Genomic DNA, 26,680 nt, shown 5'->3' with positions numbered 1-26,680 from the left:
TTTTAGGTTGGTTGTCACCATCTACTATTTTAAAATAACTTTAAAAATACTTCCCAGTTTGTCTGCTCTCCTTGCAGCTGAATTTTTTAGGACAAACAATTCTTGATGAACATGTATAGTAGTAGAAATAATGGAGGAATAGTCAAAGAAATTCCACATGATGATTAGGTTTTACAGAAGTAGATTTTACTGTTTATTACACTTTTACCTTTCCATGTTAAGGACACATTGACTGTGTTCTTTTCAGTGGGGAGTGCCCACTGTTTAGAATCACATTCATATGTGGTATCATTTTGCTGACTAAAGATGGATTGCACAAGAGATTAATTTGCTCCTTTGCTCTGTACGCAGCCTCTATAAATTGCAAGCTCAGGGGTGGGGGGAACAGATGTGGAATGGCTGAAAAAAATAAATTCCTTATTTCTATAACAAACATCACATAAAATCACCATACACAATGCATAGCACATTGACTCATTTAGTTCTTCTTTAATTTTCTCTTTGGGAAAAGCATTTCTTTACATTACAGCATGAATTTGTTTCATGCCCTACTCATTTTCAGTGATTTCTCCCTCATTTGAGGAATGATCTAAGGCTCAATAAACATCTCACAAAAAAGCTTATTCTTTCACATTTTCCTGAAGAAAATTCTCCATATGTATTTCTAAGCAAAATACTTTATGTGAGGCATAGTTTTAAAGGCCTTGGTGGCTAATTAATGGTCAGGCTTCTTTTGCTGCCTTGGTGAGATGTAACTCACTTGTACCCATTTTAGGAAACCTTTCCAGGAAGGCAGTAATTTTGGGATAGATTTGCAGCAAAGATATACACATCTTGAAACAAGCCTTGGTAGCTTTGCCCCTTATTGCAGAGCAAGTTCAGTATGGAGTAAGTTCAGTATGGAGTTATGATTTGCAGATACTCCAAATTCTCAGCACTTGGTTTGAATTGAAACAGAAGCAAATTGCAGTCATTGTATCTTGGTCTTAAGGGACTTCCTAGCTTTTCAGTTTTGCCTCTTCTGTTTATTGCTTTTAAAAAACGTGTCAGGCAAAAGCCTGGACATGAAATTTTTTTTTGTTTTGTTTTGTTTTTTAATAAATTTGGTGTGGTTACAGCTGGAATTTAGATCTAGTCTTATTACTGTTAAACAGAAGGATGCCCTGATCAAGATACAATAGGTGTGCTTTGGCATCTAATCCAGAGATGGGCCCATAGCTCAGTGTAAAAAGAAAGGATTAATATCCTTTCTGGAAATAAGCGCACTTGAAGTGATGTTTTGGCAAATAAAGGGATGCATAATTGGTATTATCTGTTGGTAGACAAGAAAGGAGTATAGTCATATCTCTAAAGATAAGCTGAAAAATATGGCAAATGAACATCAAGCAAATTAAAAGGAATCAGCACTCTGATAATTTTTTTTTAAAGTCATACTAGATATTAGGTGATCTTCTGATACAATTTTATAAACACCACTGTGCTAGTGATCACGTTTCTTTTACTGGACATTGGGTAACAGAAACCAAAATAATCTGCCAAATATGTGAGGCACAATAAAAAAAACCAAAAACCAAAAAAATAGTTTCTTAAGACAGGCTTTGTCTGTCATCTCTGACTGCAAGGTGATGTGATAGTAGCCATGTAGCCATGTGATAGTAGCCACTTGGCAAAGAACTGTTTTTGTAAAAGTGTTTTGTATATATGGCAAATGAATGATACCTTGTCTTATAAGCACCTTAGCAAGAGTTTGGCTTACTTGTGTAAACTGTTGAATTGACTTGGAGGTAAGATTTGCTGAGGTGATTATATGATAGGGATTTCTGTACTGTTAAAGAGAAGAGAGGTTTCCAGAAGTGCTCTCTCTTGACATAATTCTGCTCTTCACGAGTCAGTGGAAATCTTAGTGCTACTGACTTGTCTTTTATAACCTTTAACACTGACTTTGGGAACAGAGTTAAACCAACAGGAATTGCTTTTGGAAATCCCAATGACTGAGAGGTGCAAAAATGTGCTGTAAAAAGGAAAAAAAACCATTGTGTGTGGGTTAATATATTTAAAAGGTGTATTATATTTTATAGGCACATATGGAGATTATGAACTAACCCTATAATTGCTTGATAACTAAACTATAACACTGCTTAAGTGACAATTTATTTCTATTTAAAATAGTGGGGTTTATTTTTTTTAATAAATTAGATTACCATGTTTACAACCATGTTTACAACCATGTTTGCAACATTCTTAAAACTACATAACAAGCTGGTTGACGTATAGCCTCTATTTTGATTCCCACTAAATTCTTTTTATTTTTTGAAATTATCTCTCCTTTAGTTTATAGTGAGTTTTGTTGAGTAATAACGTAAGTAACAGCAGGAGTGTATGGTAACATACTGTCTGATCTGCAGTTACATAATTGGTCTTGCTTGCTTAGCCCTTAGATTTTTGAAGGTAACTATTTACACAAGGAGTGTTTGTATTCATAAAGCAAAATGTTTCCTCCCTAAACATGGGCAAAATTAAAAACACACATAAACAACCATTATCATTAGCTCACAAACATATGCTAAAGACCATCTACTATATATTATTTTATGACTTTTCCAAACGTAGTTTAGTTAACATTTTAGAAATATTATATTATTTCTAAATCCATGTGCCTGTTTAAACTTCATTATCTCAAATGATACTGAGTGAGTGGTCATGAAACAGTATCATAAAATACATACAGACATTATTTTAATGCAATAAACATGTGATTTTTAAGACTATCTTAACAAACACACATGTTTATTCTTTGCTAAAACATGTTTCTGCAAGTGCCACACCTATATTTTGCATGTTTTCACTCAGTTGGCTCAAAAGATTATAGGGGGGAAAAAATAAATCTCTCAAAATCCTCAGAATCTCAGAGCAAAATACCAGCCTATTTTGACACAGCTAAACACTTCTAATTCTCAGAATTTTTCTTAACTGTGAAACATGGGTAGGGCACTGAAACATGCATTTTTATATTTTTGCTCCTTATGAACCAGATAACACATGAGATGCAATGAAATTTTCCTAGATGTCAATTTTTAATTCTCCTACCTTGAAGCATGAAAGTAAATGGTTGCTAGATTTGTAGACATGCTGGTTTTGGTAGTGATTGCATCTTATGTGGGATGTATCTGGTCTTTTATTATTTGTTTTATAGTGTCATTTCAATGTAATGTGCTGTTCTTTGTGTCTTTGTTGTCTCTTTTTTTTCTTTGTCCCCCCAACAGCATTTTGTCCCGCACAGGGAAGAAGGAGAATCAAGATGCCTCCAATTTGACAGTGCCCATGACCATGTGTCTTTTTCCTGTGCCATTCCCACTCACCCCATCTCTAAGACCACAGGTCAGTTCCATCAACCCTACTGTTACTCGCTCCCTCCTTTACAGCGTCCTGCGAGATGCTCCATCTGAACGTGGCCAGCAAAGTCGTGATGCTCAGTTATCAGACTACCCATCTTTGGACTATCAAGGACTTTACGTGACACTGGTGACACTGCTGGATCTAGTTCCCTTGCTACAACATGGGCAACATGGTAAGCAGGCCCTTGAATGATTCCAGTGCTGTGAATCCATGAGTGGTGCATATATGCAGTAGAAGAGATGGGCCTAAACTGACCTGGATCTGGATTTCAAATCTTCTGGGATGCATTTATATCCAAGTGTTTGGTTTGACTTTCTTAAATAAAGGACGTTTTTTGGTAAATGTGGATTTGAATTCTGAGGTTGTCTGATTTTTAGTGATGTGCTGGTGGTATGTAACGAAAACACAATGGTATGTAACAAAAATTGCACGGCTGTAAAACTACCCAGATTTTTTAACTTGAATCTGCTGGAATAACTTCAGACTGTCTTTTTGGGGTGGGTCTCTTAAAAATGCACAGAGCTTGCAAATGTGTATCTGGCCTATCAAAAATACACAGATTGAGTGTTCTGGTGAAGGTCCATCTCTACACAGAATATAGTATATATCTAATTGAAGAAAAAAACATGGTAATTGTGCTTTGAGATGGTTTTAAAATACTCCTGTGTAAAAATGGTAGCAGCATCTCTGTCTGACTCAGAGAAAAATGATATTGTCTTATGTTTTAAATTAGCTGCAAGCTTTCTTTTGTGACTGTGCTGTATTTGTGTTGTTTTCCCTCGAGTTCTGCTCTGCATCTGTCTGGCTTGTTAATCTGTTACGCTTTCCATACTGGGATCCAGTAGCCCAGTATTCTCTCTATGTATTAGCCAAATATTAATTTCCATTGTGGTATTATGATGTATTACTTACATAATTCCGTATAGGAAGGTGGTTGTCTATCTGATAATGCTGTTGAAATTCTTCAGGAGGAAAGTTGTTTCTGTTAAGTGATGAATTCCATTTGAGCTGGCAGCAGTGTGTTTGAATCAAAGGCTGCTGCACTAGGAAATGGTATGATCTTGCAAAAGCAGGGCCCATAGCACATTGTAGACTTGTTGACTTCAATTCTTAGAAATGGAGGAGTTAATTATCAAAACAGTCTTTTCCTAAATAGATAACATGGTGATAATTAACAATCAATGAAGACCTGTAAAGAACAAATAACATCGGACAAACATAATTTTTTCTTATGGCAACACAGTGGCTCTCCTTGCATGGTTTTCCTGTCCCTAGTCACATTTTTGTTGCTGTGTCATTTTACATCCTAATAGGCAACCTGGGACATGGTCCCCACCTGAGGAAAACACTCTAGGAGTGGCTTGGCAGCTGGAAGCATATACCAATGGAAAATCTTACAGGAGTCTGTGCTGGGTCTAGTGTTATTAAATATTTTAATTTTTTACTTAGCTGATAGAGTTGAGAAAGCACTTGGATTTGTAGGTGTTACCAAGATGGTTACTGGCATGTGCTTTGTGTGAAAGATACGTGATTCAAGTAATTGTGGCAAGTTGCATTCTGTTTTGAAATGTGTCCAAAGGAGAAATGTAAAATACTATGCTTAAGTGAGAAAATCAAAGGAGAAGGAGGTAATACTGGCTTGTGCTGCAGAGAGCTCTGAGTGTTAACAGTGGATCAGAGAAGACCATAAGTCACTAATATATAAATATTATTCTAGCAATGTGGTAAACATTTTTTTTTTGTGTATGAGACACCCAAAGCATTGTGTTTATTATTCTAACAGCCCTAGCAAGGCCTCAGCTGGAGTAAAATTTTCAGATTTGTCCATCTAGGTTCAGAAAAAACACGTACTATTTGTGAAGAGTCCAGGTAAAAAACAAGAATGATGTGAGGTCTAGAAAATGTGAACAGTGAGAGAAAACCCCAAAAAATTTCGTTTATCTAGCTTAGAGAAAAATGGGAGATGTGATTATCATATGAAAATGTGGTTGCTGTGAGGAGAAATAAACTAAACCAATCTATTTGTGGTTGTAGTTGATCAGGATAAGAAGTTATACACTTAAATGGCAGCAATGGAAATTTTTTTTTATAAAGAAGATCTTTGTATGATAAAGACTTTTAAGCATTAGGATGAATTGACAGGAGAATGAGTGAACTGTCTTGCAGGTTTTGAAGAACATCTTAATAAATATGTGCCAGGAATAATTTTGTTGACTCATGCTTGGGGCAAGGAGAGATCACTTGCTATTTTGTATGGTTTTGTGTGTGGAGAATTAAATTTTGCTGCAAAACTTGTTATTTATTTCTTCCTCAGCTTAGTAATTGACTAAAAGTAATATGTATTTTTTTATCAGAACAATCAGTTTTGTTTGGGTAAGTACAACTGCTGTGCTAGGCAATCCTGAGCTTAGGCCCAATCAGGTTATAAAAGACAGTGTTTAGCTGATAAATATGTATTGCAAGGGAGAAGCACTCTGTGGCATTGAGGGTCTGGTCAGACCCTTGCATAGAAAGCTGGCCAGAACCACTGAAATGGAGCGCTGATTTTAGTTTTTGCTATGACCCAGGATGTTTACAGCTACAGATCTCTCTGGCTTTCCAGAGACGGTTTTAAATCACACCAGTTGTACAGGTGAGACTGAAGGCCTGTGTAACATACATAAGGCTGGGGAGTAATTAACAAAAGTAATGCCTCTCATGCAGGAGAAAGGCCTTCTGATGTCTTTGGATCATCATTCAGGTTCAAACTTGGGGTTCCTTGAGTGCTGTAACCTTTGTCAGAGGGTTATGGGCACCAGCTCAATTCCTCATTTGGGAGAGAGTATAAAGATTCCACAGTGCCCAGATACGCAATAAACTATCCCTTCTCTTTGGATCTTAAAATGTTGCACTGTTATTAAGTATCCTTTCCAAAGAGTTACAATGTGATTAATTAGAAAAAGTATAGAAAATCTTGATAAATATTCTTTTCCTTTAAACTCTGGCCACTTTTGGCCTCAAAGGTTTCCCAGGAAATCAAGATCTGTCGTTTAATCACATGTGGTTTGAAAGATAGCGATGCTTCCTGTAGTCAGTATATGTGAGGTACTTTGTAGAACTCTTGAGGGTTATTAAAATAAAGCTCTTATTTTAACATGAATGATAAAGACTAGAATGCTTTTTGCAAAATCTGGCCTTCCATACAATGTGCATTTCAAATTCTGGTTCTCGTAGCATCTCTGCTTAAATTCAAGCCATCATACATTAATCACTTTATGATTAAAATCAACATTGACTTTAACCAATTATTTTATTGGCTGTAGTATTCATATTCCCTTCAAACTCTTCTGAGTAGTGTTCAACAACTGTTTCTCTCTATTTAGGAGGGTCTTAAAAATGGGTGACGTCACTTGTCTGCAATGATTATCTTCCCCAGTTACTTTGAGAGGAAAGCTTGAATTTAAATAGAACTTTTTTTTTTTAGTTTTGTAAACAAAAAAGTACATAGTCATAATTACTTTTTCACTGTAATGATTTTATATTTCTTTCATTTTATTCAACAGATCTTGGGCAATCAATTTTTTACACTACTACATGCTTACTTCCTTTTCTCAGTGATGATATTTTGAGTACTTTACCCTATACAATGATTTCAACATTAGCTACCTTTCCTCCATTTCTGCACAAGGATATTATAGAGTATCTCAGCACATCTTTTCTGCCTATGGCTATATGTAAGTAGAACTCATTCTAGTATTGTTTTGTCTTGGCACATAGTAGTATCAGACTGTACGAATCAAAATTTGATCTGTTATGGAATAGTGATGGAACACCAGTCTACTTACATACATAAAATAATTTCATGTGACTGATTTTCCAAGGGAAATAGTTCTATAATTTTTATTTATTTGTTATGCTGTGTTTTTGTGTGAATTCTTCCTTCATTTAAAGTGTGAAGTTTATTTAAGAAATCACTGTTTTCAGACTCAAAGAGCTTTCAGTGCCAGCAGTGGGAGTATTGAATGCAGAATCAATGGTCAAACTGCTGCTGAAGTAATAGCAATAGCAACAAGCGTGATTTTTGCATCTGGACTATATCTGGATGTACAAGTATGATTTTTCTCAATGTAATGATGTTGTGATGAATTTCTGATTTTTCTCTCTCTGTCTACTCAGCTCTTTCTCTCTAAGTTCTGTACTAAATAGCTGTGCCTGTAATTTCTCCTATCCATAAGTGTTAGGACTGAATCTGAGGGTCCCTGCCTTTTTTCCCATTCTTTCTTTTACTTCCCCTCCCTGAGGATGTCACGTGATTACTTAATTTCATAGTCCCTGCACATTGTGGGTCTTGGGGTGTGTTCTGAATGCTTGTCTATGTACCTGACAAAAAGCTTGTTAGGACTTCAGTAGTAATGAGAAATGTAACCATTTTCTGCAGACAGAATCATTAGGGTCAATATTAGGTCAGTTTTAGCCAACAAGCCTCTTACTGTGTGTGACCAAACACTGGAACAGTTTGCCAGAGCAGTTGCAGATTCTCCATCCTAGCAGATGCTCAAAACACAATTTCCCCTGGGTACCTGCTCTAGTTGCCTTTCTTTGAGCAGAGGGACTGGGCAAGATGATCACCAGAGGTCCCTTTTAACATTAACCATTCTGTGATTTTGTGAGACTGTCTTCTCCTTACCGCTATATTCCTGACCTTTATGGAAAAACATGAACAGCTTCTGTACAGAGATCAAGAGTGATGTTATTTAAGCGTGCAGAAAATGCTGAAAGAAGCACGGTCCAGTGTTTTAAGATTAATATTTAATGCACATTTATCACCTGTATTTTCTAATTTGACCAGTCAATGATTTTGGAAAACTCCCCTAACTCTCCTGTACCTCAGTTTTCCCATGTAAAATAGTCCTTTTTAATACATTGTAATGAGGTTTTCTCTATTAACTTTGACAGGTCTAATGACAGTATGCAAATGAAAATTGCTAAGATCTATTTCATACATATGTGCAATACGTCCTCTTTGTGTTAAGAACAGAATGTTGCATTAAACAACTTCTTTTCCTGCTGCTGTTACCTGATAGAGAACAGCTGAAGGTGGTGACATATCCTGTCTGTCCTCAGATCTGTAGAACTATACCTCAGAATAACTGGTTGAGTCAAATCCTTGGTTTACTTAAATAGATTCCCCAACTTAAATAGTTCCCCAACTGCCCTTGACAGAGATTGCATCTTTGCATTTGCATTTGTCATGCTGCCTTTCTTCTCTATCAGTTTTGGTGAGATTTCTGTATGAAACCAGTCTGCTGCTTTTTAAATTTACTAATCTAGTACTGTCCTACTTTTTTGCTGATGACCATGTTTAATTGCCCAGTTAGAGCTGCCAAGTATTTTTCAATTTAAATCCATACAAATACACTTTTCTGTAATAATTTGGGGGCTCTTATTTGTGTGGATAAGATTAAAAAATAAATGAATGAAGTGCAATGAAGAGAGCCATAGTAACGTTGGGTCATGTGGAGAACAGACAGGGAGAAATTCTCCATTTTCTCTTCCCTCCTTCGTTTCTATTTGAGTGTTCTTTTAATTAGTGTCCTTGTCTTTCCCTGCTGGGAATTATATGCTCCTTTGCAAGGCAAGTGCAGAACCTTTCCTTCCCTTAGTGTTTAATTCTGATTCAAACTGAAAGGGAGGATGCAAGAGATTGCCTAAGCAGTTGGAGAGCCAGATGGGAGGGATGAAAACAGCTCACTGAGCTGGTAGCTACAGTTCTGTGCTTCTATCTCAAATGCTTGGTATTTGGGTCCTGGCAGCCAGGCTTGGGAGAGGGCTGTGAGGATGGAAAGATACATGTGACATCTCTGTGTAGGAGCTTGCCTTCCAAGCCATGTTGCCATGTAAAAGTTCTGCAGGGTTTTTCCAAGTATACCATTTAACAGTAACCCACTTCATAGGAAACCAGGAGGAGCTCCAGCCACATTCTGTGTGAGGTGAAAGGTACACTTCAGTGCTGCTCTTCATCACTATCTCAGCACAGTTCACATAACGATGGGACTATGTTTCTGGTATGTCGCTGTAACTTGAGCTCTTACCAGATGCTCCCTGAAAAGTAATCTGTGCCATGCACCAGCAGCTATCACCAGCCCCAGCCCTTCCTCAGTACACCTCAACAGCAGGCTTTCCATTTGTTCTTGGTTCCTCACTCTCCAGCTCCTCTTTACCCCTCCTACAATCCAAGGCCTAGGTGCACTTGGTATACAAGTGATGTTATTTTGTCCTGTCTGTGGGTTCTGAAGGAGAGGGCCTGAGAAGGCAACTGGTTAATGCAGTTTTGGGGATGATCTGGAAAACCAGGTGCGTGCTCTGTGAACCAATACCTAGCCATCTTTCTCTTCCACCAGAAAAGGTGTTTCACCCCCCAATACAGTGTGTTTCTAGTTTTTTAGGGGTTTTTTTCTTTCTTTTTGATTTTTGTTTTCATGACATGGTACCTTAGGAACTTTATCTGCAAGAGTTGGAATCAGTTACATGCTATTCTCACCTGATTTTCCTATTACAATAGAAAATTTATTTGTTTTTTCCTTTCTTTTAAGTGGGATCTTCAAAACGAGAAGGTGTTCCAGCACATGTCAATCTGTCTGCATCATCAATGCTGATGATTGCAATGCAGTACACATCAAACCCAGGTATGTGTAAACATGAAACATAGTATCATTTTTTTCTGAAATGATCAGTCTGGAAGTATTGTCCAGTGCAATCAGAAAAGTTTTGATGATGGGAAAAATCTGTGTCATTATCCAGAACAGGATGTAAAATGAGTTATTTTAGTCAAAACTTGGGTTTCTGAACATCATGCTGGAAGTAATCATTATGTAGGTAAGAGATCTCTTTGTGATGAAGAAAGAGGATTTGGCCCAGGATTGGAGACTCTGATCTACTCATGTTTGAGATCAGAATGTAATGTTATATCTAACATCAGTGTTGGAGAGAAATACCGCTTACCTTGACTACAGAAATTCATAGTAACTGTGTTATACGATGATTCAAGTATCACCAAATTCACAACTGGTACTGCCTTTCTAAAGAAGACAAGTAATGCTGGCTGCAGGCTTAATGGAACTATAAAGAAGTTAAATGTAATTATGAGTATCTAAACAAAAGTGACGCAGTCCCTGTTAAACCACTGGGATCACATAACCAAATCAAAACAATATTTAACCCCAGTGAGCTGTTACATTGCATGATGGTCGACTGTCACCTGTCTCTGGTCTTATGCGGATGGGTAGATGGTGTGTGTGTGGAGGAGCCCCACACTGCATCGTGTGCATCAGGAGTGTCACATCATGCTAATGTGCTTCACACAGGTAGATAAAAGCAGAACACCATTTTAAAAAGCTGCTTGCAGAAGTCAGTTTTTTTCATTAAATGTTCTGTTTTTGTTTTTGTGATTTCTGTGTTCAAAACATCAGAGAAAAATGTTGCCCTGGGGTTTTTGGGAAGTCAGACAGGTAAAGTAGTTCACTTGGCTCTCATGTTTGTTTGATGCAGAGTGGCTCCTACAGCCTTTGGTATATGTGGGAATAATATATTGTTACATATGATTTCCATTGCTGCCTCAAGATGAATGACAAGATACCCACTTACGTTGTGGCAGAAGGACAAAGTTTTAGTGATTCAGCAGATATTCTTAAACTAGATGTGTTTGAAAAAGATCTCCACGGCTGTGCAAAAAGCTCTTACCCTCATGGTAATAATCTTCCTGCATTTCTTGACAGAAACAAGTTACTAATATTAGGTTTTCTTACATTTTGTGATGACTCTCAGGGCAATGATTCTTTAGCAAGCCCTTTAAAATGAAAAATATTTGAATGAGGCGTAGAGTTTTAGATGGACAAAGCAAAGCCAATCATCTGATTCCATCACTTCTTTAACCTCAGTTTCCATTTCTGTATTAAGTCTATACTCTTTTCTCTCTCAGTGTATCACTGCCAGTTATTGGAATGCCTCATGAAATATAAGCAAGAAGTATGGAAAGTAAGTTTATGATCATATACTTTGTGGAAATGACTGTGGTTGGGTAGTAACAAAAACCAGATGGCTTGAAAATTGAACCAACTGTATGCCAAGAAGTTGTAAATGATCTTTATATCCAATCCTCCCTCTGGATTATGGAGAGGAAGGTCCCTCTAATTTTTAGTTTACAGAGGCTGTTCCATGCTTTGTAGAACAGAGCTCTGTTTCCTAAGTGCTATGTGGTTGTGGCTCCAATTAGTGGCAATTTTAATAATGAGCAGGCTTCTCAGTTCCTGTGGGACTGAAGTTTTGCGAGAACTATTTGTGAGTATTGTTGTCTGAATGTGCTCTGAATCTGGTTGTTTATCCGTATCTCACCTCTTTGCTCCGCAGCTAGACAGAGAATTCAATTTGCTCTGTTAGTGCACTGTGGGGTGGTGGGTGGTTGCTATTGCATGCTCTGATCAAACTCAGAAGCATTGAAGTTGGTCATCTAATCTGTCTCTAAGAGCATAAAAAGGAAGTTTGTTAGGGCATGAAATGTATTAGTTTTGTGTGTTCAGCTATCTTTTGAACGGCAGTACAATATATTGAATTGTGGTTTGTTACCTTGTAAAAATAACTGTTTTGTACATGTCTTTCCTTAGGATTTGCTATATGTGATAGCCTATGGACCATCTCAAGTTAAACCTCCAGCGGTACAAATGTTATTTCACTATTGGCCCAATTTAAAACCCCCTGGGGCAATCAGTGAGTACAGAGGACTGCAGTACACAGGTCAGTGCAGCTGGTTTTGTATAGCCCAAAATAAATGAATTATGAGAAGTGTTAAAGTCATGTTTTTACAGTTCTATGATGTATTTTGACCTTTTTTGTTTGATAAATTGTACTTTGATAACTACATGCAATATCCGTTTATCTGCATTTTCAAAAGATGTTATGAAAAATAAAAACTCAGATCGTGGCTAGTAAATATGTTGTCTTACTCCCAATAATAACTAAACCAGAACAGGAGACGAAATAAATATTGTGTTTGTAACAAATGGTCTGTGAAACTGCTGCCTGGGCCTCACAACAGTTCTGGTTTGTGTTCCTTTCAATTATTGCTTTGGTTGCCTTTGTTGTGCCAGCTGCTAACACTGCTGCTGTTCCTAAGACTTCTTATCTGGCTGTTACTATTAAAAAAAGTCAGGTGATGTCAGGTGCGGTTAGTATAATGGATAAATTCTCAAGGTTGATTATAGGATGAAAATGCGAGACAAAGTCAGGAATGCAGCTGGAGTAGGTAGATGGTACAAAGTCCTCTGTCTGCCAGACTCCCCAGAGATACTGATGGGATAGTGCTGCCACAGGGATGACTGTCTAGCAACAACTCATGACTTGCTTGTCCTGCTTGTCTGTCTCAACCTGTTTCAAGTAATATCTGTCATATGGCATATGTTTTGATCATTTTTAAAATTTCTAGACCAGAATATGACATTTTAAATTGTAAAAACGAAGGGTTGGAAGAAATCTTAGAGGACCCCTAGACCAACTCAAGTGCAACCTGAATGTTCCTGATAGAAGTTTGTCTGATCTGTTCTAAAGCCTTCCATTGAAGGGTTGATACATTTTCTTGACTTTTTAGAAAAAAAATAAAATTCTTCATATACTGTTCTGCATCACTTCTTCCATGCAAGCAGGTCTGTAAACTAAGCAGGATAGTATTCCTTCTTAACTGTTACTAGCACTGGATAGACTGGGGTTTTGTTCTTATATAGAAGTTTTTTGTTAATATATCCCAGAATGGGATGAGTATTATCTGCAGTTGCATGGCATTTTGACCTGGGGGCATCCCGCAGAGCATCCAGGTGATGCCATTTGAGCACCCCTTTGTTGTTTACTTCTTGTCATTACACAACTAAGGCTCATTCTGTCTCTGGACTCATTTTCCTGTGTCATAGCTGAGTTTTCATTTTGCCTGGGAATATAACTGAATTTACTCAGCTACTCCTACCATCTTGCTCACGGAGTGGAAGGATAGTTAATTATTTCAGGATGTTGGTGAGATCAAGAAGGGTCTGCAACAGGAATGTCTGTGTCTTACTTTTTCCATTTTCTTGCTGAATCCATGGTTCGTTTATATTGTAAATAAGTCAGGAGGCCTGTATGTTCAAGGTTGTTTATTATAATTATTAAACTTCTTGAGGAATCGCTTTTTGTATTATACTCATTTTTGTATACTACTTAGTACAAGAGGATCTTGTTCTCAATTGAGACTGCTAGGCACACAGAATATAAATATCTCTTCTCATTTATTAATCAGCCGTGTTTTGGTTTTGCAGCCTGGAATCCTATTCACTGCCAGCACATTGAATGCCATAATGCGATTAACAAACCAGCTGTGAAGGTACTGCTGTTACTTCAGGGGCCAAACCCAGCTGTCTGGGGTGGGGGAGGTTGCACTTTGACCCCAGTCCTATGCTGTGGTTGTGTGCAGGTGACCAAAAGCAGGTGCTAAGGGAACAGCAAAGCCTGTTGAGACCAAGGGCACCAGGCCTTTGTGAATATGTTCTTCGGCTGCCTAAAGCAAGATGAGGTTTTCCTGTAACTACTGCGGGACAAATCTTGAAATTAAACATGGTGATGGTTGTAGAGCACGTTGTAAAATTCTAATCTGGCTCCTGGCCAATCCATGTAAATGTTTTCCTGAACACATATATGTGTATAAATATGTGCACAAATATTACTGTATACAGGAAACATTATTTTAGTTATGTAGGTACATGTTCACCTTGGTATCCTGATTGAGCTCATACAATGCACCTACTCTGGTTATGATCCTTTGCTTGGAATGTGTCCTAAAGCAAATAGCAATAAAGCTTTACTTACCTTTCCTGCAGCCCTCTTTGAGGGAGGTAAATAGTATCTTTACTGTTCACACATGTAGTGAAAATGAAAAGGATTTGACCAGGCTCACAGAACAATTTGATAGCAGAAGCAAGAACAGCAGCCCAAGTCCAGAGCATGGTACAGTTAGGTGTACTTGATTAATTGATTTGTATCTAGTTAAATATGAAGGTACCACCAATTTTCCTGGCATCAATTTGAATACTAATATAATTTCTTTAGTCAAACAGTTCTTCAGTGAGCCTTTTCCAGAGGCTGTGATAGGACATAATGATGACACTTGTCTCAAAAGTCCTGCAAGGGACCACCTTCCTGCACACTCCAATCATTCTCAATTATCCCTCTCTCACAGGAGAAGCGCTGAAAGGTGTTCCTTCATGTTGTAGTGATCACCAGATTCAGGCTAATAACACAATAGAGCAAAATATAAAAAAGTGCAGTTCCAAGCTTTGCAGCTTAAATACCTGAATATTTTTGAATGATCTGTTAGCCTAATTTTGACAGAAGCAGCTTTGATCAGTCATCACTCAGAAAAATGCAGCCCATTTTGTCTTGAATAGAAGAGTTGGTTAACACAGATGAGAAACATTCAAAGAGGTATTTGCCTTTATTTATAAAGTCTTGCACTTGAATGGAGTAAGAAACATTTTGATCATAGTGGTTAACATACAGTGTATGCATACTACTGTTAAGTGTTTCCTTAGTAGTACAAAACACTTGAACAAATGTGTGTGGAACTGGCTGTTAACTGTAACTGTTTTCTGTAATTGACTTATGTGAAAGGATAAAAGCTAATGCAAGACAAAGTCTGGACCTATGTTGCCAAGGGAACTGTGAGTCTTTGATCTGTCACTGCAGTTGTGCTCTATACTTAAAAGCAGCGATGACTGAAAATTAGATTTTGCTGGAAGAGGCATTGTTGGGAAAGAAAAATCTAGACCTTTACATTAGCTTGTCCTAAGCCATGGATCCTCTAAGTGCTGTCTCTTTGGGGAAAAAAAGTGGAAGTGTACAGTGAATAAATGATGTCAGTGTATAACAAAATGTACTTGTCTTTCAGAAAATGATAATACTGGTACTGAAGTATGTCCTATTTTTTATAGGCTCTCATTTTCACTTACATCCCTATCTTTGTTAGAAATAGTTTGAGATCTTGTATGCCACATGCTGAGTATTTTCTTTCAGAATACTAAATGCTGTTAACGCACACCAAAGCTGTGTTCTGTTTTATGTCCTAGCATTAACACGTTGGACTTTTTCAGCCAGCTTCAATGAACAGAAGTGTTAATCCTTTTCCTTCTCCACGTTTCAGATGTGCATTGACCCGTCCCTGTCTGTGGCTTTGGGTGATAAGCCACCTCCCCTATACCTTTGTGAAGAATGCAGCCAAAGAATTGCAGGGTAGGTAAACCAAGAGCTGGAAAATGATAAATATTGTCAAACTCCAGAGTTCAGAACTCTGGAGTTTTGCTTTATTGCAGTATGATTAGCATATAATTTATATAGGTGAACCTGTTGAGGTATATGGAGCACACCGCCGCTCAATATGAATAAGGGTTACGGATATTTACCCCACATGATCAGCATTTGCACCTAGCTTAAAGAGTTTTTAATTTGAGATCTCTGAAAGAATGGATACTGTGGGTTGCATTGACTATGATAGGGAAACCTCATTAATGTACAGGCTTTTGCTTAAGAAACATATTTAGTCCTCATCCTTTAGTTTTCATTAAAAGCAGAACATTACAGTGAAAGCTCTTTTACAGAGGTTTTGATACTTTTTTGTAACAGGTATTTCAGATTAGTCTCTAAGATGTACTGTGGAACAGCAGAGATCAAATAAATTGATCCAGGATTGACCAGTACTTCGAAGGAATATACCCTGAGATAAAATAACCTCATTTTGTTTTCATTTTTGGTTGTCTTTTTTACCTTTAAATTGCTATTTTGGTTTGCATTAGCATGCAAAATCCGACGGTAATATGTAATACTTAAATTCAGTGCCAGTCATTACTTCAAATGGACAAGGTTACAGGTAGTTCAGAACCTAAAGGAGTGTTTTTCTCCTCAGTTTAAGACAACTTTAAATCACACCAGCTGTGGGAAAAGCAATTACATCTCACCTTAGGTTTTGAAGTCATCATTGATTTAAAGCTGCAGGAAAAGTAATTGAATTTGGTAGAAGCATAGCTTCTAAGGACACTCACAGGAAACAGTACTGGTACTTTGGTTTTTTTCTACGTTCATCTGTTATTTTTCACTATCATTTCTTAGCTGTCAGACTTTCAGAGTGCACTCTCTTTTAATTTGATAAATTTAGGTCTCAAAAGTAATTTTTGAAAGCCTTGAACATGGTGACAAACATCAGCAAAGTGATAATTTACAGTAAGACAGCACAACAAAGAGACATAATGTAAACCAATCTGCAGTTTATAAAACTACATTTGAAAAAAGCAGCACTCCTACCACATTGATTTATCTAAATTTCCTCTGTGCAAAAATAAATCCATATATATATATATGTAAAGATTTTGTTATGTTTATTATATAATTTAAATTAATGTTTACAGGGATCACAGTGAATGGTTGATTGATGTTCTTCTGCCACAAGGTAAGAGGTATTTTAAGGGTAGGTACAAACTAGTCATAGTTGTACAAAGCTATGCTTCTGATATTTCTCCATACTGTTTTACTTGAACTGCTGCATTCTGTTCAAAAGTGTTGGAATTTTTTTTTAATTTTAAAGCAGTTTGTACTTAATGCTGCTTAATGTCCTGAAAATAGTATGAAGAATTGACTAATCCTTTATCTGAAATACTATATAACTCTTTATGTGTGAGGAAACAGAGACAATTTAACAGATTTTCAGATCTTGAAGCATTCACGATTGGAGCCAAGTTTTTAAAAAGTATTTATGTCCCAGAGCGGTGTCCAAAAACTGGGGCTAGTTCTTCCAGTAACCCAAGTCTGATTCGAAAGCTCTTAAAGCTGCTGAAAGTCTATAACATGAGACTGCAAAGGAAATCAGAAAAGGACATAAAATATTTTTTGATGGTCCAGTCATTGATCCAATCATTGCCCTTTGATCAGTGAGAAAACCTGATATTTTATTATCTACTAGAATGTAGACAAAGTGTGTTGACAGGCTAATTAGCATATTATCTAAAATAACCCTCCCAGGGATAGAAGGAAGACACTGCTTGTCTCTTTGCTTTGAAAACTGAAAATTCTTAAGCAATTGAGATTTTTTGGCTGTCTGCTTTTAGTTGAAATTTTATCCAGATTAAGAATGTTTTATTTACTTAAGGGAAACACTTCTGTTTAATCAGCCACTTAAACTTACTGAATCATATGTTGCCAGGGCAACAGATCAAATAGCTACTGCTTACAGGTTGAATCTGCAAACATTTCACTCTGAAATGATGGGCCACAGACATAGTGGCTGCTTCTACATTGTTCATATTCACTACTCTTTTATGCTGAGAGCTTTCACAAGCCATGTAGGCCCATCAGAGCAGTGTCTCCTAGAGCCTGCCGCAGTAGTGTGTACAAGGTGTGCTTTTAAAAGTCTGTCTGTGAGGCAGAAGCATAAGCAGAAGGTGGAGGAGTTGCAGAGCACGTCACACTTGATGCACCAAGGCTGTTACTGCATTTAAATGTAGAAATAGCCATAGGCCTAAATGTGCAGTGTCCTAACTTATGCAGGCTTAGGGGTTTCAGTAGTATCTGGAAACACAAGTTTAGCCCAGAGACTTCCATCCAGGATGTCCATTTTCCCATGGCTGCCATAGTAAATCAGGAAGATGGTCATTTTGTGTTCATGTTTTGTATGCCTTCCCCTTACAGCGGAAATTTCTGCTATATGTCAGAAGAAGGTAAGATTCAGCCATTTGTGTGATGGGGCATGATTTGATGTTGTGTCTAGTGTCATTCCATTCCTGTCTAGTGCGTTCTTCTTTGTACCATTCCAAAATTTCACAATTTATCCATGAATGCATTTATTGGTGGATGGAAATGATTCAGCAGCAGCAGGTTTCTTTTTGTTAAAACTCATGATGTTGATTTGAGTTGTAGGTTTTAGCTGAAGTGGCAATTAGTAAAGCAATTCAATTATGCTGTTGAGCTCTGTTTTTATTCTATAACTCTGCTTATGAAGAGGATAGAACAAGAGCTGAATTTTATATCTAAGTGTTTATATATCTTCTCATCTCCTTGAAGTCTTGGATTAATCCTAAATTGGACAAAAATCATACTGTAAAACGTGTATTTTTAAAAATAAATGGACTGAAAATCTTCAGTGCTTGGCTCTGAAAAGATTGCTGACAAAAAGAATCTGCTTGCACTACATACCAGCTAATGTGTTTTAATAAGAATTTAATAGCAAGGAATACAGTGTATAACATATTCTAGTTCTCATGTGGTAAAGAAAGCTTTTCTGTTGGGCTGGATTACCACGTGGCAGAAATTTGAGGTCCATATTTCAGAGGCTCATACAGTTTCCTGTGATAAGCAGGTCCTTACATAGCATAAACTGTGGCATGGTGGCACCATGGTTTTGCACTCCTAAGGATCTACCTGTTGCTACCTGTAACATAAAAAGGCCTTCTGAAGCATAAGCAGGAGTTAAGAGAACTACTGTAAAATTTAGAGACTGCTCCAAGTCAGGAGATTGAGGCTGATGACTTAAGTGTCAGTTTGGAGTGTTTCAGAAGAAGAGCAACTGTGACATTTAAGTCCAGGCTCAGCTTATCTTTCTGGAAGGTCAGTGATGTTTGGCATCAGGAGTTTGCACACAGCTGTGCTTCTACAGAGTGATTTTGGAAATTGCCAGCACTTGAGCCAGCTCCCTCGTGCTGACTCTCATCCATGTTTTTGGTTCCATTGCCTGATACTTGTGGCCTGATAAACTCCTTTTTATTTTCCAGAACTGTAGCTCCCACGTCAGAAGAGCAGTCGTCACGTGTTTCTCGGCGGGCTGCTGCGGCCGCCATGGCAACAGGCCCGTGCGCTACTGCAAAAGGTGCCACTCCAACCACCACAGCAGCGAGGTCGGGGCGGCCGCCGAAACCCACCTGTACCAGACCTCCCCGCCCCCCATCAACACCCGCGAGTGCGGGGCAGAGGAGCTCGTGTGCACCGTGGAAGCTGTGATCAGGTAATCCGGCAGCTGGCGAGCCACCAGTATGTAAAGCAGGATCAGGCTTTCATGTAGATATTGCCTGCAAATCTTGTGCAGGTGAATTTTAGTTTCACCGGGATAATTTAAAAGCAGAGACAGTTCTTCTGCTTTAGCAGAGAATGGATCAGCTGTGAGTGTTGTCCTGATGAGGCAGTCAGCCTGGAATCCTAGAATTTGATGTTATTTTGTTCAGGAAAGTGATGACATCATATGGCTTAACATCTAGTTACTCTTGGTTAGATACCTGTATCCACTGCAGGAAAGCTGCATTCACTGACCACAAGCTTGTTTTATAGCTTGCTGAAAGAAGCAGAGTTTCATGCTGAGCAGAGGGAGCATGAACTCAACCGAAGGAGACAGATGGGCCTCTCCTCTTCCCATCATTCCCTGGACAACACAGACTTTGATAATAAAGATGATGACAAGCATGACCAACGCCTCCTGAGCCAGTTTGGAATATGGTTTTTGGTAAGAAATTCTTGCTTTCTTCTCTCACTCTTCTTGATTCCCACATCTTTACTTTCTGAAGTCTCAGTTTTACCTCTTTTTATTTATTTTCCTCACTTCGTGGCTTCAGTTGGAGAGTTGTTCCGATTTGTAAGCAAAAAACTTGTCCTGTGAAGCTGTCAGACTTGGAGATTTCGTAACTAGTTTGGGTGGAGCTGCTGACTTCCTCTGAGTCCTCTATAAAGTGTGTAACAGAGCTATTCACTCTCAGTTTTTAATTGAATTTCTGTTTGCCATCAGCTTCTGTTCAGAAGTACCCTCTGCTGAGTGCCATTATTTTAGGTTTAAAAGGCAATGCCCTAAAAATCAATTTTTCACCTTCCAGCTTTCAACATCACTTTCTGGAAGCAGAGCTCTCTCTCTTACCTCTGATTAGGCTGTCGGATTCTTAGTGGGATGCTGTTCCTTCCTGCAGTTAGCTTGATCAAGCTGTGTCAGCCAGTGTACTCCATTCACCTGGTGTGGGTTGAGAGAATGAAGCTCTGCTGGTTCTACCCCACACAGTAGCTACCAGAGATTATTCCAAAACAGCAGGACTGCTGCTGGCTATTCATTAGTAGGCCAGGCTGCAGTCTGATGGATCCTCAGAAACTGCACTCTGCAATTCTCCTTAAGGAGAATTCTCCTTCTCAGGCTCTTTCCAATTCACCTTTCTTCTCAGGCTTTGTCTCCTGTCCCCAGAGGATACCAAGAGCTCAAACAACAGTTAATTAAGGACCTAGCAGTGTGCTGGCCTGTGAGTTGGGGTAGAAACTTGATCTCAGATTTGTGACAGCTTTACAGTCCAGGTATCATTTTAGAAAGTTTGGAGAAAGGGAGAAGAATGTTGATTATTATGTGAGAGTTTCTGAAGACTTAAAACTCATATTCACGCCCCAAATGAGGACAAAAATTCAAGATTGGAATATTTTTACTTAGTACATTAAGTAGGTATCTTCTTTCAGAATTTTTGAAGTTCTTGATTTGACTTATCTTTTTATCTTGTACATTTTATATATATGTGTGTATGTATATCAGAAATTTTACTAGGTATTACAGTACCTTCTGAAATTAAAAGTATTAAAGTTTAAACCAAAAACTTTGTCAAAGCACTTTATACTGATTTTTTTCAGTGTTGAAAGTAAACAAAAAAATTCAGTGCCTATTTTCTTTTTCCTTTTATTGTTTTTTTTCTGGTTATGAAATGTTTTTTCTATTGTCCTGTACCAACCTCTACTTAAAACTGATCATCTCATTTGTCTCCTATGTAGTCTGCATCCTCATAACTCTGAGAATATGGAAAATATAGTAGACAAAAAGTTTCCCACCTTTAATTCTAGAAATGAAAGTTGGTTTGTGTTTCACTCTTCCAGGTGAGCCTTTGCACTCCCAGTGAGAATACACCCACAGAGAGTTTAGCACGGCTGGTTAGTATGGTGTTCCAGTGGTTTCACTCTACAGCTTACATGATGGATGATGAAGTTGGTAGCCTGGTTGAAAAGCTGAAGCCCCAGTTTGTTACTAAGTGGTTGAAGACTGTTTGTGATGTCCGGTTTGATGTCATGGTTATGTGCCTCCTTCCTAAGCCAATGGAGTTTGCCAGGGTAAGAATGATTTATCTGAAGGCTCCCTTATTTGCCACAGAGATTAAGGTCTTAGGTAAAAATGCCTTTTCTTTCCCAGCTCCAACAAGACAAAGAAATCTCAGAGGTAGAGGGAGCAGTGGAATTTTGGAATTTTTCCTCTTAATGGAATTTTTAGTTTTACTGTCTTAGAAAGTAGGCATTATTTATTTTATTATTTTTTTAAAAATTATTATTATTATTTTATTTAGGCATTATTATAATGTGAAGACAGTTTGAAAGAATATTATAGGTATTTAAAGATACTGCACATTTTTGATAGCTGCACATTTTCATTATGCTGCTGAAGTACCCAAACTTGTCTTTGCTAAAAGGTGTCATTTGCCTACTCCCAGATATAAGCCTGTCCTTTAGTGATGTTTCTTTGCTCTTTGCATACTTCATCTCTGCAGGTGTGAATTAAGGTTTATGAAATCACACAGTTGTAACCGAAGGGAATTCTGGGAATACCAATGCCCAGTAACTTCAGACCCAATTTGAGTGACTCAGTTAAGAGACCAGTCTGACATCATTTGCTTTGTTGCTGATGGAGAGAGAGACTTACCTGGAAGGTTGTCCAGGGTGCCGAAGTGTAACCATTGGTGCAACCTCTTCTAGAAGGAGTCATTCTTTCTGTCCGTTAGTTATGAAGCAGAACTCACCACTTAATCATGCTATTGTAAGACATTCTTTTTCTGAGCCTCTCATGTAAAATGTCCAGAGGACATGTTGGGCTTGTTTCCTAAAATTAAGTGGCTAGACTTGGAAAGGCCGTCAAGACTTCATGTGATGTATTACATCATCAGGCATGAACTGTGCGTCTGTGGATTTTTCATGACCTAATGTATGGGATTTGCTGTTCATATGCAGACCAGCATGGATGTGTGTTTTACTCCGAACCATTGCTGTAAGATACACCTGGCTGTGGGAGGATTGAAGGTCAGCTGAGGCACTTTGAGAGCTGGATGAGTGCTTTGAATGTTAGAAGCTTAGCAAAAGAGACCATGGCTTAGAGGTTAAGGGGAAAAGGAAGGATTGAACCTCATGCTGTAATCTCTTACAGATTTTTTTCTTGGATCCAGCCTCTCTTTTGAGTTTTGTTACCCCCTACTGCAATACTTAAGACTAGACCAAAAACTTGCCAGATTTGCAAGGCTTCACAAGAACATGAAGACAAATAGCCATGAAATTAGCTGTGGTGAATGAAGGAAAAATAGTTTGTTGGCTGAGATTACCATTAATTGCTGCCAAAACAGCAGGCATCTCTAGAGCCATTAGTCAGGAACAGAAGATGTGAGCTGAGGTCAGTTAGAATAATTAATTTCTGTATGCCAATTACTTATGTACTTAGAAGCATATTTTTTTGCTTCTGTCATGTAGAACCTTTCTTCAAAAAAACCCTAAACAAACACCAATGAAAGAACACCTTATACAGACCAAGTTTTTCAAAATACAGACCCAGCAAGGTAACAAGTTGCCTGGAGCAAAAAATTGATGGTGAAGGTTTGACCAAATAAATCTGTGCCTTTTTGAGAACTGTAAATAATAATACACTGATTCATGGCGTGGAAGTAAGCAAACTTCATTTAAGTCTTGGACAATGCTTTTGTGTACTGTGAGTCAAATGGAAGAGGAAAAAACAATGCAGCTCCATGGCTGAATTCTAAATTCTGCCTTGAAGGTATTAATGATCACCTCCTAAAATTTCCTTGCTGCAACACACTGAGCAAATTTGTGATGCTGAGCAAGTTACAGGGACTAGAAATGTCATTCATCAGTGTAATCCTTGGAAATACCCACAGGTTGGTGGATACTGGGACAAATCATGTAGTGCTGTAACCCAATTAAAAGAAGGGCTGAATCGAATCCTTTGCTTGATTCCATACAATGTAATAAACCAGTCGGTGTGGGAATGTATCATGCCGGAGTGGTTGGAAGCTATAAGGACGGAAGTGCCTGATAACCAACTGAAAGAGTTCCGGGAAGTGCTGAGGTATGTAGGCATATGGTGGAGTCATTCTGGTTTTGCATATGTTTGTTGAGGGTTTTAGCATGGTAAGATGGAGACAACTAATAAAAATGCCTATGTGTGCAATAGGCAGTAGTGAGTGAATGCTTCAGATTTGTTTTTATAACTTACATTTAGACTAAAGGATTTAATCTTTGGGAAAGTTTTCTTTTATTGCTCCGGATATCTTTGTATCAAGAGCCAACTACATGGATGCTTCTTTGGTGTGAGCAAGGCACATTTTTAGTGGCTTCCTGTAGCATGTTGGAAGGACCATCTTTCTCCTCCTGTCCAGTTGATGAGAAATGGTGGGGATTAGTAGAGCTGGCATTGGTTTGGTATTTGTTTAGCTAATATCTTCCCCTATTGAGCAAAGGAAACACCAGAATAAGAATGGTGGCGGAATCGTAATTTTATGTCTGGTGTATGACTTTGTCAGTAAAACTTCTCATTGCCTTTTAACTGATGACAGGGCTCTGAAACTGACTGTAAGTTCATATTTGTAGGTATTGCTGTAAATTTTTTAGTGCAAACATGGAATAATGGACTAGTGAGATGAGTAATTTTCTGATTTTTGCATTGGATGTTGGAAAAGATTTTGCTATCAAATGAAACTGGACATATGGGATGTCAATTCTTAAGGTACATCACTAAATTCAGACATGACCTTATATAGTTAGGACAGGTGGTATCAGCAGCCTAACTCAGCTCCCGTGGAGGGTGAGGCTGCAAGTAGGATTAGCTTTCTACCAGTTTTCTGTTCTATCTCACACAGTGTATGCCATGCTAATTCAGTGATGCTACATTTTTTTCTGTTTTTCAGCAAAATGTTTGACACTGAGCTTTGTCCTCTCCCTTTCTCCTTGGAGGAGATGTTTGGCTTTATTAGCTGTAGATTCACAGGGTATCCATCTTCTGTGCAAGAGCAGGCATTGCTCTGGCTGCATGTAAGTGTCCTCGCTTGACAAGTCATGCTGAAACAGCTGATAATTTTGAAAAAGAATCTGCTTTTGCAAGGTTGATGCACACCTTCTGCCCTTTGCTCCAATATAAGGGTGGTTGGTAGACAGACCTTGAGTGTAGCTAACCCCTCATGAGCAATAACCTAGTTGACAAGGTGGGAATCAGTCAAAGGCTGCACTCAGTAATCTTGGGGATCTTTTCCAACCTAAATGATTTTGTGATTCTTTAATAAATGGAAGCCTGGGAATTTCTTTTACCTATGTCAGTTGAGTCTTTAGGGCCATTCAGTTGGCTTTCTTACAGCACTATGTTTTAGTCTCCACAGAAGTTGGTCTGTAGATTTCAAAATTAATTTGAGACTCCAGAAACAGCTGTAGTTGTTCCTGCATATGAAGAGCTGGATTAGACTAGCTCTGTGCCTGCCAAGCTTTCAGCTGATCTGGCCCTTTTGTGCTATATTTGCCCACAAAATTGACATTCACCCAATGTTCTTATCAAAAGCTCCAGGGATAATCATGTCACCTGAGGGCAATGAGTTCAAAAAGGGTATAAAATTTTCCACAGCACCTCAGAATAATACCTGTACTTTTCATTATTGCTTTTTCTTCTGCTGAGGGTTATTTTAATTAAGGTCTCTGCAAAGACCAATTTACCTGACTGTAATTTCAGTTTTTAGGTATACAGAGTTTTCAAGTAAAGCATGATTTTTTTAGATTTTTCTTGAATTAATAACACTTAATGACAAGTACAAATGAGCTTATATTTATCTGAGTGTTGGTGGCATAGTAGATTGTGAATATTCTCTAAGTGATGTGCAATTAACAATCCTGTCACTATGTTGACACCTGTAGGCTACTATTCTGACCAGGTTCTTAGAATGAAAAAAGGAATTCAGTTTTAAGTAATAATAAATAAGTAGTTATTCATTCAAGTATTGGTAATACTTCTGCTTTACAGAAATATTTTTGTGGAATAACCTCACATCCCTGGGTGTTTGTGCATGAAACTGATCTCAAGGTGCACCAAGTGGATGCCAACAAATATTTTGAAAGAACCTGTTTTATTTTGCCCTGATTCTAACAGAAATCTATGCTTGCACCTCACCTCACTGAATTCCAAAATTAAATTCACAGAGCTTGCTGAACTGAGGATCATGTTATAAAAATGCATATAAAGTAGCTGGTGTTTGTGATCCAACTTGAAACTCATGCTTTCTTATTTGTTGTATTTCCTCAGGTGTTGTCTGAACTAGACATTGTTGTTCCTCTTCAGTTACTAATCAGCATGTTTTCTGATGGAGTTAATTCTGTAAAAGAATTGGCAAATCAGAGAAAATCAAGAGTCAGTGAACTGGCGGGAAATCTTGCAGCTCGGAGGGTAACTGTTACTTATCCTGCTTGTTTTTTTTGCTTGTAACAGTCTTCCTAATAGAGTCCACGTGAAGAATTAAAAATCATCTTTCAATATGGCAGTGTTTGATTGGAAACACTATAAATTTTGAAAATGAGAGAAAATTGGCATGACTTCAGTTAATATCGCTCTATCATATAAAAGTGTAAAGATAATACAGGTAGGAACTTGGTATATTTTCCAACCTTTTTTATTCTTTGCACCTTTTATTAATAACCATCAGCAACAAGTTGTTACGGACAACTGGTCATCCAGAATGACCTTTTGTATTCTGGTATGAATTTGGTGGGCCTGGGTAAGTTTTGAAAGGGTGAGAGAGCAGAATTTATTTCTGGTTCCCTGTATTTTTTGTCCCACACAAAAAAGATGAAGAATTTGATCTAAAGTTGTCTATCAAAAGCTTATGGTCTGGAAGAAAACATGTACAAATCTGTAGGCACTACATATACTTGGTCTGATGTGACTTAACTTCCCAGTAGTTTGGATGAAGTGCTTGAAGGACACCAGAACAAGGTTGCTTGAAAGCCCCGATTCTTTAGATTTAAGGAACTACAGCATCTAGGCAGTTGATGATTCCTTGCATGTGGTGTACCAGTCTTCTGATGTAGCTCTGCAGAGAGCACTGCCACACCTAGCCCATGATCACTTCTAAACTAAGCAGAAAAAATGGACAAACTTACTGTCTGGTCTTTCAGACCGTAGCTGGCCTGAAAACAGACCTTGTGTGTCATCTAA

The 26,680-nt window shown here is 38.0% G+C and overlaps 1 protein-coding gene across 11 annotated transcripts in view; it reads left to right on the top strand.

The window, feature by feature from the left end:
• UNC79 (unc-79 homolog, NALCN channel complex subunit) overlaps positions 1 to 26,680 on the top strand; it is a 107,420-nt gene that overhangs the window by 8,026 nt on the left and 72,714 nt on the right. For 4 of the 11 annotated variants that reach the window (XM_032112398.1, XM_032112397.1, XM_032112391.1 and 1 more), the window contains 15 exons: positions 3,264 to 3,568; positions 6,939 to 7,109; positions 9,969 to 10,061; positions 11,354 to 11,409; positions 12,036 to 12,165; positions 13,713 to 13,777; positions 15,590 to 15,678; positions 16,848 to 16,888; positions 18,124 to 18,152; positions 19,203 to 19,432; positions 19,753 to 19,924; positions 21,316 to 21,546; positions 23,367 to 23,557; positions 24,396 to 24,519; positions 25,772 to 25,912. In XM_032112398.1, coding sequence (XP_031968289.1) covers positions 3,264 to 3,568; positions 6,939 to 7,109; positions 9,969 to 10,061; positions 11,354 to 11,409; positions 12,036 to 12,165; positions 13,713 to 13,777; positions 15,590 to 15,678; positions 16,848 to 16,888; positions 18,124 to 18,152; positions 19,203 to 19,432; positions 19,753 to 19,924; positions 21,316 to 21,546; positions 23,367 to 23,557; positions 24,396 to 24,519; positions 25,772 to 25,912 — 2,068 coding nt within the window. Of the gene's footprint in view, positions 1 to 3,251; positions 3,569 to 6,938; positions 7,110 to 9,968; positions 10,062 to 11,353; positions 11,410 to 12,035; positions 12,166 to 13,712; positions 13,778 to 15,589; positions 15,679 to 16,847; positions 16,889 to 18,123; positions 18,153 to 19,202; positions 19,433 to 19,752; positions 19,925 to 21,315; positions 21,547 to 23,366; positions 23,558 to 24,395; positions 24,520 to 25,771; positions 25,913 to 26,680 lie in introns of those variants that run through there. The other 7 variants (XM_032112393.1, XM_032112392.1, XM_032112390.1 and 4 more) reach the window with 4 other exon arrangements.

This window comes from Corvus moneduloides, chromosome 6 (assembly GCF_009650955.1).
Source record: "Corvus moneduloides isolate bCorMon1 chromosome 6, bCorMon1.pri, whole genome shotgun sequence".
In the NCBI taxonomy this organism is placed as follows: Eukaryota; Metazoa; Chordata; class Aves; order Passeriformes; family Corvidae; genus Corvus; species Corvus moneduloides.
Note: the sequence above shows the minus strand (reverse complement) of the source record. Positions and strands in the feature narration are given on the sequence as shown.